General features: G+C 42.4%; 1 protein-coding gene across 5 annotated transcripts in view; it reads right to left on the bottom strand.

The window, feature by feature from the left end:
- Window positions 1-171: 171 nt before the first annotated feature.
- Window positions 172-19,183, bottom strand: part of fgf12b (fibroblast growth factor 12b) — a 23,367-nt gene continuing 4,355 nt past the window's right edge. Inside the window, exons 1-6 of one of the 5 annotated variants that reach the window (XM_083549057.1) lie at window positions 14,186-15,133; window positions 13,824-14,143; window positions 6,310-6,420; window positions 2,800-2,903; window positions 1,448-1,646; window positions 172-759 (exon numbers count right to left, since the gene is read on the bottom strand). In XM_083549057.1, coding sequence (XP_083405183.1) covers window positions 629-759; window positions 1,448-1,646; window positions 2,800-2,903; window positions 6,310-6,420; window positions 13,824-13,932 — 654 coding nt within the window. In that variant the 5' untranslated portion in view covers window positions 13,933-14,143; window positions 14,186-15,133 and the 3' untranslated portion in view covers window positions 172-628. Of the gene's footprint in view, window positions 760-1,447; window positions 1,647-2,799; window positions 2,904-6,309; window positions 6,421-7,268; window positions 7,790-13,823; window positions 14,144-14,185; window positions 15,134-19,183 lie in introns of those variants that run through there. The other 4 variants (XM_083549055.1, XM_083549056.1, XM_083549054.1 and 1 more) reach the window with 4 other exon arrangements.

Here is a 19,183-nt window from a genome sequence, read left to right as displayed (position 1 = left end):
GCCCATCAGCCGATTACAGGGCAGGACCTGTTCTTTACCTAAGCCAATTGGAGAGCAGAATCTGAGACTGACGATCGAAAGCGATGATCAGAGCAGCACGCATACACACACACACACACACACACACACACACACACACACAGACGCACAGAAAGAAGCGCATGAAGGTGCTTTTGCATTCGTAAATTGACGTGTGAGGATTGGTACATGGCTTTAAAGCTTAAACTTCCAAACACACACCATCAAACCTACATACTTACATACACACAAACATTCATACACACGCCATTTTTTTTGTTTCGTGTTCAAAGTATAGCACACACACACACACACACACACACACTTACATACACATACATACTCGCTCAGCAGGCTTTGCATAAAATGTCCTGATTTCAAATACAGGATATTTTTTTCTTCATGTTTTTTTTTCTTTGTTTCCATTCTGAGACATTCACAGGATCGCAGATTTCAATCTGCTTTATCTTGTTGGGTGATTTTTTTTTTCAACTCCAGTTGAAGTGTGAACACTGTGAGGTGCTATATATGTGTGTGTGTGTGTGTGTGTGTGTGTGTGTGTGTGTGTGTGTGTGTGTGTGTGTGAGTTTGTGAGAACGTGAGTGAGCAGCTATGAGCCGTCCTGCTCGGTCGAGTCCGGGTTCGGCTGATTCTCTCCGTTCATGCTCGGCGTTCCTGAGGCTTTCCGGCTGCGCAGCTTCTCCTCCAACTCGTGCAGTGACGGCTCCTTGTACATACACACTGCGGGGGAGAAGGAGGACACAGAGACGGTGTGAGGACAAGACGGTGTGAACAACTGCAAAGCTGTACTATATGGACAAAAGATTTAAGGACGTGAGTATAATGCAGGGTTTCCGCGGGGTCCTAAAGAGTCTAACATTTACAAATCTAAATTTTATTGTTTAAAAAGTCTCAAATTTGCTTAAATAATTTTTCGATGTCCATGTAATGTTACCGCTAATGCTCACTGAACTTCTACAGCACTTCAGAATTAGTTTCTGTGGTTGCAGTAGTTCTTTCTTCCGCTAGTCCAAATTTAATTTGCTGTAATACGACTACAAAAGAGCCCAACATGCAACAGCCAATCATTTTGTGTGAGATTTCATTCAGCCACAAGAGTGTTAGTACTGATGGAGATGAGTGTGAGGAGGCCTGGGGTGCTGTTTTAAATCAGCTAGTTTAATAGAGATGATGTCAGAGCTCTATAGCAGGAGATCTTCTCCATCAACCTGTTCTTGGGTTGTGTTCAAGTAAAGAGAAAATTCCATGCTCCTGCTTCCAAAGACGTCCTATACTACTTCGTGAGAACAGTTTGCGTTAAAAAAGTCTGGTGTCCCAATACTTTTGTCCATATAGTGTGTGCGTATGTGTGTGTGTGTGTGTGTGTGTGTGTGTGTGTGTGTGTGTGTGTGCGTGTGTGCACACTCACCCTCAATGGGTCTGGGGACGAAGTGCGAGCAGGGTTTGGTTTTCTTCACCCGGTTGCCTTTCATGATGATGCCGTCCTTGCTGAGGCCGAGGAACCAGGCGCGTCCGCTCTCGTGTTGGCGGTACATAGTGGACGAGTAGATCACATAATAATTCTCAAACACACTCTCCTTAAACTTACACTCTGCTGTGAAAAGGTCCTGAGTGTGGGAGGGAGAGAGAGAGAGAGAGAGAGAGAGAGAGAGAGAGAGAGAGAGTGAGGGAGAGAGAGGGAGAGAGAGGGAGAGAGAGAGAGGGAGAGAGAGGGGGGAGTAAGAAAAAGACAAGGAAATAAAGAAAAATATAAAAAGAGAGAGAAGGAGATAGACACAGAATAAAAGAACGACAGACAGACAGAGATAGAGGGTAAGAAAGAGACAAGGAAAGAAAGAAAAATAGAGAAAAAGGGGGGTAAAGAAAGAGAGAGATAGAAGGTGAGAAGGAGAGAAAATGTAGAGGGAGAAAGCAAGAAAGGGGAGAAAGAAAATTACAGAAAGAGAGAGGGAGAGAGAGAGAGAGAGAGAGAGAGAGAGAGAGAGAGAGAGAGAGAGAGAGAGAGAGAGAGAGAAACAGAAAAAATGGGGAAAATAAGACAGAAAGAGGATGAGATAGAGAGGGGGAATAATATAGGAAAAAAAGAGAGAGAGGATGAGAAAGAGACAAGGAAGGAAAAAATTGAGACAGAGAGAGAGATATTGAGAAGAAGAGAAAGAAAAATAGGGAGAGTGGCAACAGAATAAGAAAAACAAAAAGAGAGACAGCCAGAGGGGATGAGAAAGAGAAAAGAAGAAAAAGAAAGAGAGACAGAGAGAGTCAGATAGTGAGTGAAAAAAAGAAAGAGATAGAGGGAAGGGGAGAGAGAAAAAAGAGAAAGAGAGGGTGGCAGAGCAGAGTAAAAAAAAATCTGAGCACGTTATTGCAGGTATGAATCACACACACACACACACACACACACACACACACACACACACACACACACACACACACACACACACACACGTTCAGTGTTGAGTCACCATCACTCTATTTCACTGCTGACAGAAAAAAATAAAAGCCCTCAATCATAGTAAAGACACAATCTGATTAAAAGTCTATAAATCTTTATAACACACACACACACACACACACACACACACACACACACACACACACACACACACACACACACCTCTGTATAACTTCATTATCACTCTAAAATTCAGATATAATTAACACTCTAACACCCCAGAATCACACCAGCTGATGTCTCACACACAGAGACACACACACACGCACACACACACACACACACACGTGATGTGATGGCATGCTTACTGATGTATAGAGGAATCCCTCAGCATTCATGGCCACATAAAGTCCTGCCTTCACAGCTTGAATGGCCACAACACGCAGACCCACTGGAATCAAATTAAAGAGAGCTGGAGAGGGGGAGAGAAAAAAGAAAGAGAGCAAGAGAGAGATAGAAAGAGATCATGAAAAAAAAATAATCCAACATGCTCCTTTATCGATTTCAATGAGAATGAAAATGTGTTTTCTAGTAAAAAAGAAAAAAGTGAGATGAGATGAGAGAGAGAAAATGAGAGAGAAAGAGGCAGAAAGAGATGAAGGGATAAGCGGAGGAGTGTGGAGGGAGGATGAAGGGTAAAAGAGATCTTGTACAGAACAGTTGAGAGGGAATGAGTGTACATGAGTGGAGAGAATAAGGGCACTGTTTATAGACAATACTGCTCACTGTAACTCTGCAAAGCTGCAATGCTGAGGCTAAAAAAGTAACAATGGAGCTACACACTGACTGTTACACTGTAGCTCAGTCACACTGCAGCTCTGTAATTCTGTTACACTGTAGCTCAGTCACACTGCAGCTCTGTAACTCTGTTACACTGTGGCTCTATTATATTGTAGCTCTATTACACTGTAACTGTCACACTGACTTTGTTACACTGTAGCTCAGTCACACTGCAGCTCTGTAATTTTGTTACACTGTAGCTCAGTCACACTGAAGCTCTGTAACTCTGTTACACTGCAGCTTTATTACACTGTAGCTCTATTACACTGTAACTGTCACACTAACTCTGTTACACTGTAGCTCAGTCACACTGCAGCTCTGTAACTCTGTTACACTGTAGCTCTATTACACTGTAACTCTGTCACACTGACTCTGTTACACTGTAGCTCAGTCACACTGCAGCTCTGTAACTCTGTTACACTGTGGCTCTATTACACTGTAGCTCTATTACACTGTAACTGTCACACTGCAGCTCTGATACACTGTATCTCTATTACACTGTTGCTCTGTCACATTGCAGCTCTGTTACACTGTAGCTCTGTTACACTGTAGCTCAGGAGCTCTATTACACTGTTGCTCTGTCACACTGTAGCTCTATTACACTTTAGCTCTATTACACTGTAACTCTGTCACACTGCAGCTCTGTAACTCTATTACACTATAGTTCTATTACACTGTATCTCTATTACACTGTAAATCTGTCACACTGCAGCTCTGTTAAACTGTAGCTCTGTTACACTGTAGCTCAGGAGCTCTATTACACTGTAACTCTGTTACACTGCAGCTCTGTAACTCTGTTACACTATAGTTCTATTACACTGTAAATATGTCACACTGTGGCTCTATTACACTTTAGCTCTATTACACTGTAACTCTGTCACACTGCAGCTCTGTAATTCTGTTACACTGTGGCTCTATTATATTGTAGCTCTATTACACTGTAAAAAAGTAACAATGGAGCTACACACTGACTGTTACACTGTAGCTCAGTCACACTGCAGCTCTGTAATTCTGTTACACTGTAGCTCAGTCACACTGCAGCTCTGTAACTCTGTTACACTGTGGCTCTATTATATTGTAGCTCTATTACACTGTAACTGTCACACTGACTTTGTTACACTGTAGCTCAGTCACACTGCAGCTCTGTAATTTTGTTACACTGTAGCTCAGTCACACTGAAGCTCTGTAACTCTGTTACACTGCAGCTTTATTACACTGTAGCTCTATTACACTGTAACTGTCACACTAACTCTGTTACACTGTAGCTCAGTCACACTGCAGCTCTGTAACTCTGTTACACTGTAGCTCTATTACACTGTAACTCTGTCACACTGACTCTGTTACACTGTAGCTCAGTCACACTGCAGCTCTGTAACTCTGTTACACTGTGGCTCTATTACACTGTAGCTCTATTACACTGTAACTGTCACACTGCAGCTCTGATACACTGTATCTCTATTACACTGTTGCTCTGTCACATTGCAGCTCTGTTACACTGTAGCTCTGTTACACTGTAGCTCAGGAGCTCTATTACACTGTTGCTCTGTCACACTGTAGCTCTATTACACTTTAGCTCTATTACACTGTAACTCTGTCACACTGCAGCTCTGTAACTCTATTACACTATAGTTCTATTACACTGTATCTCTATTACACTGTAAATCTGTCACACTGCAGCTCTGTTAAACTGTAGCTCTGTTACACTGTAGCTCAGGAGCTCTATTACACTGTAACTCTGTTACACTGCAGCTCTGTAACTCTGTTACACTATAGTTCTATTACACTGTAAATATGTCACACTGTGGCTCTATTACACTTTAGCTCTATTACACTGTAACTCTGTCACACTGCAGCTCTGTAACTCTGTTACACTATAGTTCTATTACACTGTAAATATGTCACACTGTGGCTCTATTACACTGTAGCTCTACTACACTCTAGCTCTGTCACACTGTGGATCTATTACACTGTTGCTCTCTAGCTCTATTACACTGTAACTCTGTCACACTGTAGCTCTATTACACTGTAGCTCTATAATACTATAGATTTGAAAACTACTTGTCACTGTAGCTCTTTAAAACTATAGATTTGTAACACTACTTCTGCCACACTGTAGCTCTGTCACACTGTAGCTATGTAACACTATTTCTGCCACACTGTAGCTCTGTCACCCTACAAAACTGTAACACTACTTCTGTCACACTGTAACTCTGTCAAGCCACCGCTCTGTCACACTATAGCTCTTTAAAACTGTAGCACTGTAACAAAAACCCTGTCACACTGCAGGTCTGTAGAATATGGCTTCATAGCGTCACAGATTAGTAACACTGTAACACGGTTTCTTTGCTACATGCTAATAAACTCCAAATCGTTGTAACTTTTCCTGTCAGGGAATATGATGAACATTTCCTGTTGTTTTTCTGGAAGCAGCTCAGAAAGGAAGAGCATCCCGGCTGAGGTGTTCTCACCATCGATTTTTCTCACTTTACACCAAACACGTTTAGCCAACTGCTGTCAGATATAAACAATTCAGTGTTCTGTGAGAATGCCCAGAGGCTAAAACATGGCTCTCTCTCTTTGTTTGTTTCTTGGGCTGGAAGAGCAAGAGAAGATTCTTGGCTGAATTCTGCACCGGTGCTCTGATCATCTGTAGAAAAGTGCTAAACGGCTTATTGCTGGCGCACAGCAGCAGCGAGGCGACTCGACGGGGTCAGAGTCGACCTTGACTCGGTGGAGTTCGGGTGAGTTTTTCGAACTTTTTTTGTGGTGTTCCAGATCTCCAGTTTCCTTTTTGGATCTCAGCTCAGATTTCCTCACTTAGAGGACACTAAGGGGAATTCAAGCAGCCACACACACACACACACACACACTCGTACGAAGCTCAATGCCTCAATGTCACAGCGCAGAAATAAATGGAAAGAGATGATGATGATGATGATGATGATGATGCTGATGGCCATACGAAACATGCTTGTGTATTCAGTGTGTGTGTGTGTGTGTGTGTGTGTGTGTGTGTGTGTGTGTGTGTGAAGACTCACTGTAGTCACTGTTCTCATCTTTGGTCCCATTAATGGTTCCATCTGGTTTCATCTGCAGGTAGAATCCTTGTTCACTGAACAGCCTCGTCACAATCCCCTTCAGCTGCGGCTCTGCAACACACACACACACACACACACACACACACACACACACACACACACACACACACACACACACACACCTCTATTGATGTCACACAGATATTTTTATGGCATTTGGCAGACACCTGCATCCAGAGCGACTTACATGTATCTCATTCATACAAAACAACATCCTGCAAACAAAGCCTGAGGAAATCTCGAGGTACAACGTGTTCTGCTCCATCCAGAAAATCCTGCTAATGTTTACCCAGATGGCCAAAAAGCTGGTGGGCACCACATTTTCTCCATTTGTCTGGGAAGATGTTCCACCAGATTTCACATTTGGGTGAGATTTCATTCAGCCACAAGGGCGTTAGTAAATTCAGGCTCTAAAGGAGGGTAAGGGGAGGAGGTAAGATCCGTGCTCCATTGCTGGAGATATTCCACCCCATCTCATGAAATACAATTGTGTGTCTCCAACTCCGACAAGAAGCATGCATGGGCGAAAACGCAGGTGTCCCAAAACTTTTGCCATACAATGTACAAAAAAAAAAAGTCATGTTCCTTCAGGTTCTATCGGGTTCTCCGGTTTCCTCCCAAACCTAAATTGGCATCAGTGTGTTATTGTGTTATTGTGTGTGTGTGTGTGTGTGTGTGGTGCCCAGTGCTCAAGTGGTTACTGATGAAGAAGTTGGAAAGCACACACACACACACACACACACACACACACACACAGGCTAAAGGTGTCGTTTAAAGCCTTGCAAGGATGAAAACTGTAGCTGAATTCAACTAGATCTCTCTTACACACACACTCACGTGCATTGCAAATTGCGCGCGTGAGTTTGTGTGTGTAAGAGAGATACGGTACGTGGACTGACCTGGTTTCCGTGGCGCGGGCCGCTTCTTGCCCCCGCTGCAGAAGCGCACCTTGCTGAAGAGCCCGTACAGGCGCCGGCCGCACAGCGCGCGCGCCTCCTTGCCGGGGCTCGAGCGGCGCGCTGACGCGGCCCCGCGGTCGCCGCCGGACTCGCGCGCCTGCCGCTTCTGCCGAATGAGCGAGCTGGCGATGGCCGCGGCCATGTGGCGACCGGTGCGCACGCACGAGCGTCTCCGCGGTCACGCGTGCATGCGCGCGGTGAGCGCATGGGGCGCCCGCGGGGGAGCGCGCGCTCTGGATCACGAAGTGAGGAGCAGGAGAGGGGGTTTGGAAGTTTTTCTACCAAAAAATACAAAAATTAAAAATCCAACGCCCCCCCGGAAGGGGGTTTCTAAAGCGCGAGCCCGGTTACCGAGTGCGCGTGCTGCTCTTTCCCTGCCGCGTGCATGTTGAATAACAGTCAGCTGAGTCTGGAGAGTCGAGGAGGAGAGTGAGCGACATGCAGGGAGGGTGTGTGTGTGTGTGTGTGTGTGTGTGTGAGACAGAGATGTGCAAAGCTTCAAAAAACTGAGAATCCAGCATCTGAAGCTAACAGTCATGCGCGCGCACATACACACAAATATATATATATATATATATATATATTCAAAACAGTTTAGTGTTTAGTGATTAAAAAAAAAGGATTTTTTTTGGTTTAATTTTTATATCAAAGTAAAGAAAGGACGCATAAAAAAATGTGTGTTTGCGTTGAAGGTTTTAATTTCGTCCTCTTTTATTTTTATTTATTTATTTATCAAATTTTTTATTATTGTTAGTAATTTCATGTTTATTTGCTTATTTTACACTCTGAAACTTATACTTTTAAAATTCATTTGTTTTGAGAAATGTTATAATTTATATGTGTGTGTGTGTGTGTGTGTGTGTGTGTGTGTGTGTGTGTGTGTGTGAGTGTGTGTGTGTGTGTCATGTACTCTTATCCTCGTAGCGACAATTGGTCCCCAGTAAAAGGTAGACAGACATGCATGTTTTCAAAACTCTTATGTATTCCTGTCCTCTTGGGGACGTTTTGGCCTCAATACGAGTTTGACATAAGCATATTCTCAAATCTGTCATGTGGTTCTATATTTGTGGGGACATTTGGTCTCCAATAAGACCCCACTTAAATGTTCTTAAATCTGTCAATCTGTCAATATTTGTGGGGACATTTGATCCAGAAGATAAAATGGACGCGCGCAATTTTCATCTCAGACTACCCAAATCTTGTTCCCTACTTAGTGCACTACCCTAGTGATAAATGTCCCGTTTGACAGTCATGCCGACGAATACACACACCTTCCCGTGGCATTTCCACAAGACACGGTGGGACATTAGCAGTCTGAAACGTCAGGCGCTCAGGTGGCCTATATAGTCAAGGAACCATTTGGGACACGTCCCCAAATACTAGCAAGCTCCTGGGAATGACCCTTTCGCTTATCTTGTTTAACCTGTGAGTTTGTCGGTTTCCATTGAGTGTCCAAGTGCATTAGTAGTTATTTGAAAGCGCCCCCTAGGTGTGTGTTTCTGTAAGTGTGTGTGTGAGACTAGCACAAAGTGCTGCAAGATCGTTTCTGTTCTGTCTTTATTAAAGAGGCCAGTCAGTGTGACCCACATACACTCATCAGCACACACCAATTATCACACACACACACACACACACACACACATTTACACATTTACACACACACACACACACACACACACACACACACACACACACACACACACACTTTTGTATATGTGACTGAGAATGAAAGTCTTGCCTGATGTGTGATCATACCAGACCAAACTTTCCTGATTCTTATTCAGCGGAGCAGAAAAAAATTCAAGGATGCCTCCATTTTGGGAGTCGCATAACGTAACGCTCGAGTCGGTATTGCGTTTGCGTTGTCGCTCTCTGAGCTGTCAACGGAGGACAAGCAGGAGGATGGGATACGGGATAGTCCTCGCAACCAAACATCATTCGGGTATATTGTGAGGACACCGTTGCTAGGCAACTAGGAAAACACAAGCTTGATGTAAGTAAGTTTGACTCCGCGACGGGTAGGTGGGTTGTACCTGTGGCGCCATTGATACACAGACGGATGGCGGGACGGGCCAGGGACAGTCTGGGGACTCGTCAGAAAGCTTTGTGGACGTTTGACTTGCCACTGAAGGCTACTTCCTTAACGTGTGAAACTCAACTATACGATTTAGTTTACGTGCCATGTCCTTGGGTGAAATCTGTCACGTATTCCTATCCTCATGGGGACATTTGGTCCAAAAGAATGGATGTGTGAGTAGAAACGGTTGCATATTAGAACAAATGATGTGACTTTTTTAAGGACGTCACGCTGCAACCAATCGGATTCGAGCATCTGATATTCAAACATTGAGGAAAACTTGTCCATGATCCTGATATGAGACAAAGTTATTTCTATAGGTCTAGTTTATGTGGTTGTGTGTGTGTGTGTGTGTGTGTGTGTGTGTGTGTGTGTGTGTGTGTGTGAAAGAGTGACAAGATGATCACACAGGGTAGATCAGCAGCATCATTCCACTGACCCTGATGCTGCAGATTGGAAATCGATCAGCAATCTGCTTACACACACACACACACGCACACACACGCACACACACACACACACACACACACACACACACACACACACACACACACACACACACACACACAGAGTAAGAAACACTTATCATAACCTTCCATACACACATCTGTGAGAAGACAGAATGGAGTGATAGAAAATAAGAATGTGTTAGTCAACTGGATATATCTGTGCTGCCATCTAGTGGAAAGTACAGGGACTGCATGTGTGTGTGTGGGGAAAATCCTGTTTTTGCATCTTAGTGCAGACCTAAATGTCTTTAACGGATAGGAATATTTGACAGTTTTGACCTTGCAGGGACATTTGGTCGCTGCCTCTGCCCTGGAGGACATATATTATCTATTTTGTCTGTCAGAAAACCTTCACAAGAAAAGAAAGGTGTGCATTTTTGGGTCCCAAATTAATACTACAAAAAAAAAAAAACAGGTTATGATCAGGTGTCTCTAATTCTTTCATGGATCTCATAGATGTCAACTCCTCAACACCTGAAGATATGCAACCTGAAGCACTGAAGATGGTTCCAATCTGCGAAAACAGTCAGCCGTGCCTTGGATGATTCTGTGGTTGACCTGCTGTGGTCTAATATTTAAAGGGCCAGTTCGGCTGAACCTAAAGATGTCCTGCATCTATTTTATTTAGAGGGATGGACTAGAAAACGTGGAAAAGTGGTAGGTCAGTGATAAAAAACCACCAAGTTGCCACTGCTGGGCTTGAGTAATTCCATAACCCATCATAAATGTATAAATGAGATCATATTGGGAGACATTGGAAGAGCAGTCTGAAGCTCACATGCAGAGGTCAAAGGCTTAAAGCCATGCCTACTGGACTGCAGCACCACTTTAGAGAACTTTGGGCACTTGGTAAACGGATGCAAAGAATTAGAGTAGAGTAGAATCTCGAAGGGGGGGCTTTACGTTGGAGGCAGGGTTAAACAGAAAATATACAATTTCCAATTCTTCTGTCGTTAACTACTAGAGCTCAAGTTCTGCACAGCGTACGATGTCTTTGTGGATATGGAATCTTAAGAGCCCTGATAATGCTAGGGGTGTACATACTTTTACGTGTAAATTTTAGCCAATTTTTCCTACTGGGACATTTGCAGGGGGTGAAAAGGAAACACATCCAGGGAAGGGTGTGAAGGCCAAAGATGACCACAAGGTGGCAACAGAATACCCCTTATTTATTGAATTATATAGATGAACCAAGATATGGCATACACACACACACACACACACACACACACACACAAGCCAAGGTATGCCGCAGCCTGAGGCCTGCAAGGAGCCAAGGGTGCTATAAAAGCAGATTAGAGTTAGAGACGGATGAAATGACAGCAAGAGAGAGAGAGAAAGATAGATAGAGAGACATCTGGAAAGAATGGTGTGAGAAAGAGGAGAATTAAATTATATATTTGCGTCAGGGCAGAGTCTCGATTACTGCCAGCATCAGCAGCACACCATCGTTCACACACACACACACACAAACACACACACACACACACACATCTGCTACACACTCTGCTTTGATCAGCAAGCCAATTCACGCTACACATTAGAGCCAGTACTGAGCATTCTTCTCACGTGGCGCCTCTTAGCCGGCGGCCATGTTGCCACTCAGGTCGTAAAATACGAACACTGCAGTGACGTCAGATCCAGCCGTCCATCCCAAACCCCAATCTAACCGCCATGCACACGTTACATTTGACCATGTGTTACTTTGCATGCTAGGACGTTTTAAGGCTCTGGTTTGAGCTAGAGGAATTGATGAATAATTCATGACTGAGAGTGATTTTATCTTCCATCAGGGGCAAACAGCAGAGGAAACATAAGTAAGTGCAGGGATTTTATTGTACACATACTTAGAAACTCAATACTCAAAACTCAATTTGTAATTCAAATTACAAAATTCACTTCTATCCAGCTATCTCTGCTTTTTGAGCACCCATTCCACAATTAGCCCCATTTGTTGCCAACTCAACTTTTCTGGATTTTAGATTTATTGGGTGTTAATAAAGTTACTGATGTAGGCGAGGTGAGGATGAGCGTCGTCACACGGTCATGCTGGAACAGGTTTCCTACTTCAACCAAAGGGAAACTTTCATGCTAGCACATCTAAAGACGTCCTACACAGTTGTGTGCTCCAACTTTGTGGGAACAGTTTGGCGAAGAAGCATATGTGGCTTGGAAATTTGGGTGCCCCAATACTTTTGACAATATTATCTGAAAAGCACTCTGGAGGACATTTTGTCCTAAATGTCCTTACATTTTTCTTTGGTACAAATTTCATAATTGTTATAATGAAAATTTTTTTTAATGAACAGTTAATGTGTGATGATAAAGATATGTACTGTAAATTTATCCCGGAGAGTTCCATAGTTCTCTTTAACTTTCAGCAACACGCTTTCAGAAACTTGAGCAAAAAAAAAAAAGGAAACGAGATCCAAAAGGCGTCGCTAGCTTGCGGCTTTTGCCTCTTTTAAGGCCAAGAATAGACAAAAGACAAGGTTCATTCCTACAATGCGGTTCTTTTACCACCAGTACTTCAAAACCAAACATCCCTTGTGGTCTAGTGGTTAGGATGCGGCGCTCTTACCGCTGCGGCCCGGGTTCGATCCCCGGTCGGGGAACCAACCCCAGCCATTAGGGTTGCAGAAGCCTTAGTGCCGGTCCCAAGCCCGGATAAATGTGGAGGGTTGCGTTAGGAAGGGCATCCAGCGTAAAAACATGTGCCAAATCAAACATGCGGATGATCCGCTGTGGCGACTCCTAATGGGAGAAGCCGAAAGAGAGTTTTTTACTTCAGAAGCAAACATATTTCTATCCTATTAACATGTTCATATGTTGAGTTGCTGCTCCACACACACATTACACACAATGCCCTGTACATTAAATCTCTTTTCTGAGTTTTAGCCCAAGCAACACCCACATCACCAAAATCTCTAATACAAACACATAACTCTAGCACCCTAAAACTACAGCTTCATAGCCATACACTGTCCTGTGAACATCTGTGAACCTTTTGGATACGGGCAAACTGCATCACAATGGATTTGGTTTTCCTAGTTTATTCAGCCAAAAGGGGGTAAGGAAAGTCAGGTACTGATGTAGCATGAGGTGAGGAGGCCTGGGGTGCACTTAGCGTTTACATTCATCCCAAAAGGTGTTTAATATGTCAATAGGTGTTTACATCTTTCCATGTAAAGAACCCATAGAAAGCATATCTTCTTGGAACTGGCATTGTGCACAAAGGCATTGTCATTCTGGAACATGTTTGAGTCTCCTAGTTCAAGTGAAGGAAATAATTTCATGCTACAACATCCAAGGATAATCGTATACAACTGATTGGCTCTGGGTTTGTGGAGACAGAAGCACATATGAGCGGAAAATTTCAATTAAACTCACATATTTCCTGCGATATCCTGCTTGTCCTCTGGCAACTGTAAGCTAATGCTTACTAGCATGTTGACGTGTCGCACGTTGTCTTCATTCTCCCCTGATACCTTCCCTGACCTCATGGATACTGTTTCGCGGACCCACTGAGCTGCATTGCTTACATCTGGATCACATGTTTGTCGCTCGTGTCAGACTGAACTGAACTGAAATGTAATTTTTATTAGCATTTGTTTTTAATGTCTCAATAACGTGATTAGCATTGCTGGATACCAGCATCCTATTTATATAGAAAATTGTTCCAATAGAATAAATGTAACTGTAGTCAGAAAAAACTCTAGCCTACACCTCCATGAAATCAGGTATTTATTAGCGCTAGATAATTAGCAGTACTTTATGCTACAACAGAAAACGCTAGGTTGCGTGTTGATTAGCTACAATCGCGTCATGATATTTAAGATACAGTGAATAAGTTAAGAAACTAAATAAACAACTTGTGTGTGTGTATGTGTATATCTGTGTTGGTCTGACCAGATTCAGCTGTGTCACTCTTCTTCTTTGGGCCCTCCTCTTCATCTTCCTCCTCTGCTTTGTCACCACGAGACAGAAGGCGGCGGAACGCACCGAGAAACCGCGTCATCCTCACACACACACACCACTGTTCTGAGTTTGTGTGTGCATGTGTGTGTCAGCAAGTCCTGAAGTCCTTGACTTGACGTACCAGTGTCTGCTACTGTATATAGACTGTGTGTGTGTGACTGTGTGTAACCGAGATGTGTCTTGCGTTCAAGCGGCTATTATTAACGCTGTTTACATGGAAGAAATGCTGCACAAGGAAATTCCTGAGACTGCTTAGTACACACACACACACACACACATACACACACACACACACACACACACACACACACACACACACAGCCAGGATGTGACTGTGACTCTGTGACACTATCTCTGTCCAAGCTTGAAGCCTACCTAGGCAGCCTTCTCCGAATTAGTACTCAGGGATGATACTGATAACGTAATCCATCCAGCTAGCATATAGAAATAGCGTAGAATGTCACATGACTCTATACAATGTGGTATGTTTCAAGGCTCGTTTTGTAACATGCCAACAGATGGCAGCACACGGCTGCACGCACAGTCACAAGGAGCACACCTAGGTGCCATTCCTGGAGCCTCTGAGCAAGGCCCTTAAGCCCATTGTTGCACAGTTGAATAAATGAGATAAATGTAAATCGTTCTGTATTTGTGAATCTTCCAAAATGCCAATGTAATGTGGGGAAGGGGTAGCTCAGTGTTTAAGATGTTGGAACACTGATCAGAAGGTCATGACCTTTAACCCTCAATTGCTTAGTTGTATGAATGTGATAATTGTAAGTTGCTCTGGATAAGGGTATCTTCCAAATAATGTAAATAATGGATCATAACCTGAAATTGAGAAACAGCAATGCCAAGCTGAATCTTTCTATGATGCATTCCCAGGTCAAAATGTTGCAAACTCTAAGCTAACTATTTTGTCCTTGTGGATAATCATCTATGCGGGGTTCCTATATACCACCAAGAGCATATTATTTTCACTCGGATGTTTGTTTAATCCCTGGACATAAGGCAAGTTCCCCTGCACACCATCAGACTTAATCAGAATGCAGCTCCACAGCTTTTTTCAATCTCCTAAAATTCTCCTAGGCCTACCCAATGTCTGTCCTCTGTCCACTGGCTTTCTGTATGCATTTGGCTTATCAAAACCTTCTTTCCAGCACGTTCCCAGAGCAAATTAAACTAGTTTGAAAGCTGACATTATAATTCAAATACAGATATGATATGAGTAAAACATTTTTAAAAATACATTTATCTGGCATTATTCAGAGGGCCGTTCCAAATGTGGGGGCGAGCCGTAGTTTGGTGACCTCTGCTATATAGTAAGGTTTTAGCTTAATAATATTCTTAGACCATGATTTCCATTTATGGCATTTGGCAGGCACTCTTATCCAAAGTGACTTACATTTATCTCATTCATACAACTAAGCAGCTATGGGGTTAAGGGCTTTGCCCAGATGCCCAGGACTGGCAGCTTCATGTGACTAGGATTTGAACTCCCCAAACAACCTTTGAATCCAGCCTTTGAAACCACCTTAAAAAACCTCCCAGGGTTTTATTTGCACTAGCTTCAGAATATATTCTTTAAGTCAACTGGACAAGGCTGTTTTTTTTTATATCAGGTAACATGTACATCTAAGCCTTTATTTATTACATTAGACATGTAGAACAGCTCTGCATCAAAGAAAGGTCAAGAGCCTTTGCTCAAGAGTCCTTACCTTGGTATCTGGGCATTGCTGGGACTTTTGACCAAAAACCCAGAGCCATCATTGGCATTTTATGAAAATGCCAGCTTGTAGGAAGCTTTGGTCAGAGTTCAGAGTCAACAATGATACAGTACCTATAGAGAAAATAGGGTCAAAGGCTTGGTACATAAACCCCCAACCTTATGTCCAGTAACCTGAAGCCACTGCTTCACTGAGACCAAGGGAAGTCAGCGTTTAGACCATCCGGTGGCACATGTAAGGTTTTTATTTTTTTGTAATTTTGTATTTTAGAATACATTATTGATCCCACAGGGAAACTGAGGGATTATTTATTCACATATCCCAGTGATGTTGAAACCTGGTGTCTGAGTGCAGGGTCAGCCATGTTACAGCGCCCCTGGAGCACCGAGAGTTACAACCTTGCTCAAGTGTCAATCTTCTGCACTGCACTGTCCTGGTATTAGTCAGTCAGTATAGAAATTATAGTTATCAACCAAATTACAACTTGTTTTAGTAAAAATTCTCACCACAACATTCTTCTTGGTGAGCATTTTGAGTTGTACAAGAAGGCCGGATTCATAACAATCCTGGAGACACAATGATGTGACTGATTGAAACCAAGATGATTTAGATCACTTATATAGTGACTCTTATGTATTCAGGAGGCAGCAGCTTCTTGAGCAAATGACCTGGAACTGTACGTTCTGTACAAATGTTTGCAGAATGTGCCTACTTGAGTGCTGCATTGTTTTTCGACTTCAAGGTGACGTTCTTTTTTAATACTTTGGCTGCATCATCATTTAGTATTAAAGCTATTATGCTTAGGTTATACGTGGATCTTTTTATGGCCTTGTGAAAATATCTGGCTGGGATTAGAAAACAACACCAGGTCTGTGAAGGTGCTTCAAACTACGTGAGTAAATTCATTAATACAACTAGTCAGATGACAGTGGCATTTTGGGAAGTCATTTCCATTTCCATTTGCAGTAATCCAGACCGATTTACAACCGAGCAGTTGAGTTAAAAGCATTGATCAAGGGCCCAGCAATGGCAGCTTGGTGGTGCTTGAATTTGAACTTAGAATTTTAACCACTAAGCGACCATCTCCTCTAGTGTAAGTGCTTTGTAAAAGTCAGCAGTGACAGCTACATTGAGTCCCTATTTGCTTTTATAATAAACTCCACTCTTCTAGAAGATGATCCACTATATTTTGTAGAGATTTTGTGGCAACCCCTAAAGGCAGAAGCCAAAAGAAGAAGAAGTTGGAATAAAACACATCAGCCACATCAGCATCACCCTTTGTATTTTTGTATTAGTTTAAATCTAGTCTATGTTTTATACACACACACACACACACACACACACACACACACACACACACACACACACACACACACACATATATATATATATATATATATATATATATATATATATATATATATATGTATGTATATTTACTTTTAAAAAAATATTTCGAATGTAGTCAGGTTGCCTGTAGTTCTATATTATGACCGGAGTAGTACAGCATCGAACGACGATCTGAGCCGAGCAGAATGATCTCACTCAGTGCAATGGGTTGGAATTCCATCACTTTGCAAATGTTTATTTAATCACTTCCAGTACATGGCCCGGAAATGGCCTGAGTAATTGTGCCAGACTCAGGCTTAGATTTGAAACAGAAGCTGGGCCAATGGAATTAGCACAGGATTTAGCCATAGTTATTTTTGCCATTTGAATCGGTTTTACGCTCCTGAAGATTTAATAAACTATAAAATAAATAAATAAAAAGAAGCTAGAAACCAACTTTTACCTCACCTACATCACTACCTGACTTTACTAACACTCTTGTGACTGAATGAAATCTTACAAATCTCCACAAAATCTAGTGGAACATCTTTCCAGAAGAGTGGAAAATGGGGACTAAATGTGGAATGGGATGTTCACAAAGTAGTATATTATCAGTCTTATGGTCAGGTGTCAAATATACAACCTTAAAAATTCAAATTTAAATAAAAAAATTTATAAAAAATTATAACAGAGGAGCACAAAACAATGCATTAATATTACTATTGTTATTATTATTATTATTATTATTATAACTTATTGTGCTAATAGATTATTATTTATTGTGCTAAAGGATCTTGCTACTTTTCAGTTCTCTCTCAGCCTATAACGAAATGCAATCCCTGGTCCAGATTGCCTCCAAGCAAGAGTACTTAATGAATGTACCATTAAAACCACTGCACTCAAAAACATTTTTTTCAATCCATCAACCTTCTTATGCACTATAGTTTCAAACTCATTAAGCTTTTAACAGGGCCCTGTTGGGAAGAGTACTTCTGAGGCTTACAGTACAGGTACAGATGCAGGGTCCTGTGCAGATCAGACCACGACAGTAATGCAAGTGGGAACGTCACCTATGGCAGTCGGAGCTTGGAATCTGTACTGCGTTTGTTTGGGTGCCTTTGGGTGAGACTGTTAGAAACTTAAAGCCAAAATCAATAACCACATCGGCTTTACAGACTGTGGTCACAACTCAATTTCCATCAACAACAACAGTACAGAGCAGCGATTAAAGTGGGTTAAGTACATCATTTAGTAATAAGGATTTTGGTTAAAAGATTTCAGGGTTTGGGTTAGATCCTGAAGGAGCAATTTTGGGTTTAGAATAAGTGTTTAAGGAAAAGGATGAGGGCTTAATGCAGTGGTTCCCAAACCTTTTTCTGTTAGGGCCAGAAAAACTTATATAATAGGGGGCCAGTTCTGTCTGTCACAGAAAATGACATAGGCTGGAGTGACTACCAATTTTAGTTTGCAAGCTGAATTTTATTATCAAATACAAATATAAAAACTTTCTTTCAGCTTCTCCTGTTAGGGGTTGCCACAGCGGATCCTCTGCACGTTTGATTTGGCACATGTTTTTACGCTGGATGCCCTTCCTAATGCAACCCTCCCCATTTATCCGGGCTTGGGACTCGCACTGAAAGGGGCTGGGGTTGGTTCCCTGACCGGAGATCAAACCCGGGCCGCAGTGGTGAGAGCGTCGCATCCTAACCAATAGACCACCAGGGAATTATCACATACAAATATGAAAAAACATTTATTTTAAATGACATTTTCAACACGTGTCTGGCATTGTTCAGAGGGCTGTTCCAAATGTGCGGGTGGGCGGTAGTTTGGGGCTCCCTAGTTTAAAGGGTTTTGGTAGTCAGAGGAACAACCAACAGGCCATGGTTCCACAGTTCAGCCAGGAGAAGCTGTTTACAGGACATCCAATACTTTGGGCTTGACAAGAGGCATACCATTTTTGGATTGTTAACCAGATCTGCTGCTGGGGTGCTGTATCAGGGCCTACTCTGTATTCTTAAAGTTTTAAGTTTGAGCATTTCTCTTGACCTTTTGGTTGCTTTTATAAAAAAACTTGTAAGACTCTTTTTTGCATCTGTTTGTTCTCTCACTATCAATACGCCTTTTTTGTGTGCTTCCCCTATTTTTCAATTAACTAAAATTTTATTTGTAAAGCACTTTTAACAATGGACAGTCTATCCCTAATGAGCAAGCCAGAGGTGACAAGGTGACGAA

Source organism: Silurus aristotelis, assembly GCF_946808225.1.
Source record: "Silurus aristotelis genome assembly, chromosome: 8".
Lineage (NCBI taxonomy): Eukaryota > Metazoa > Chordata > Actinopteri > Siluriformes > Siluridae > Silurus > Silurus aristotelis.
This window is presented reverse-complemented; position numbering and strand designations above follow the sequence as displayed.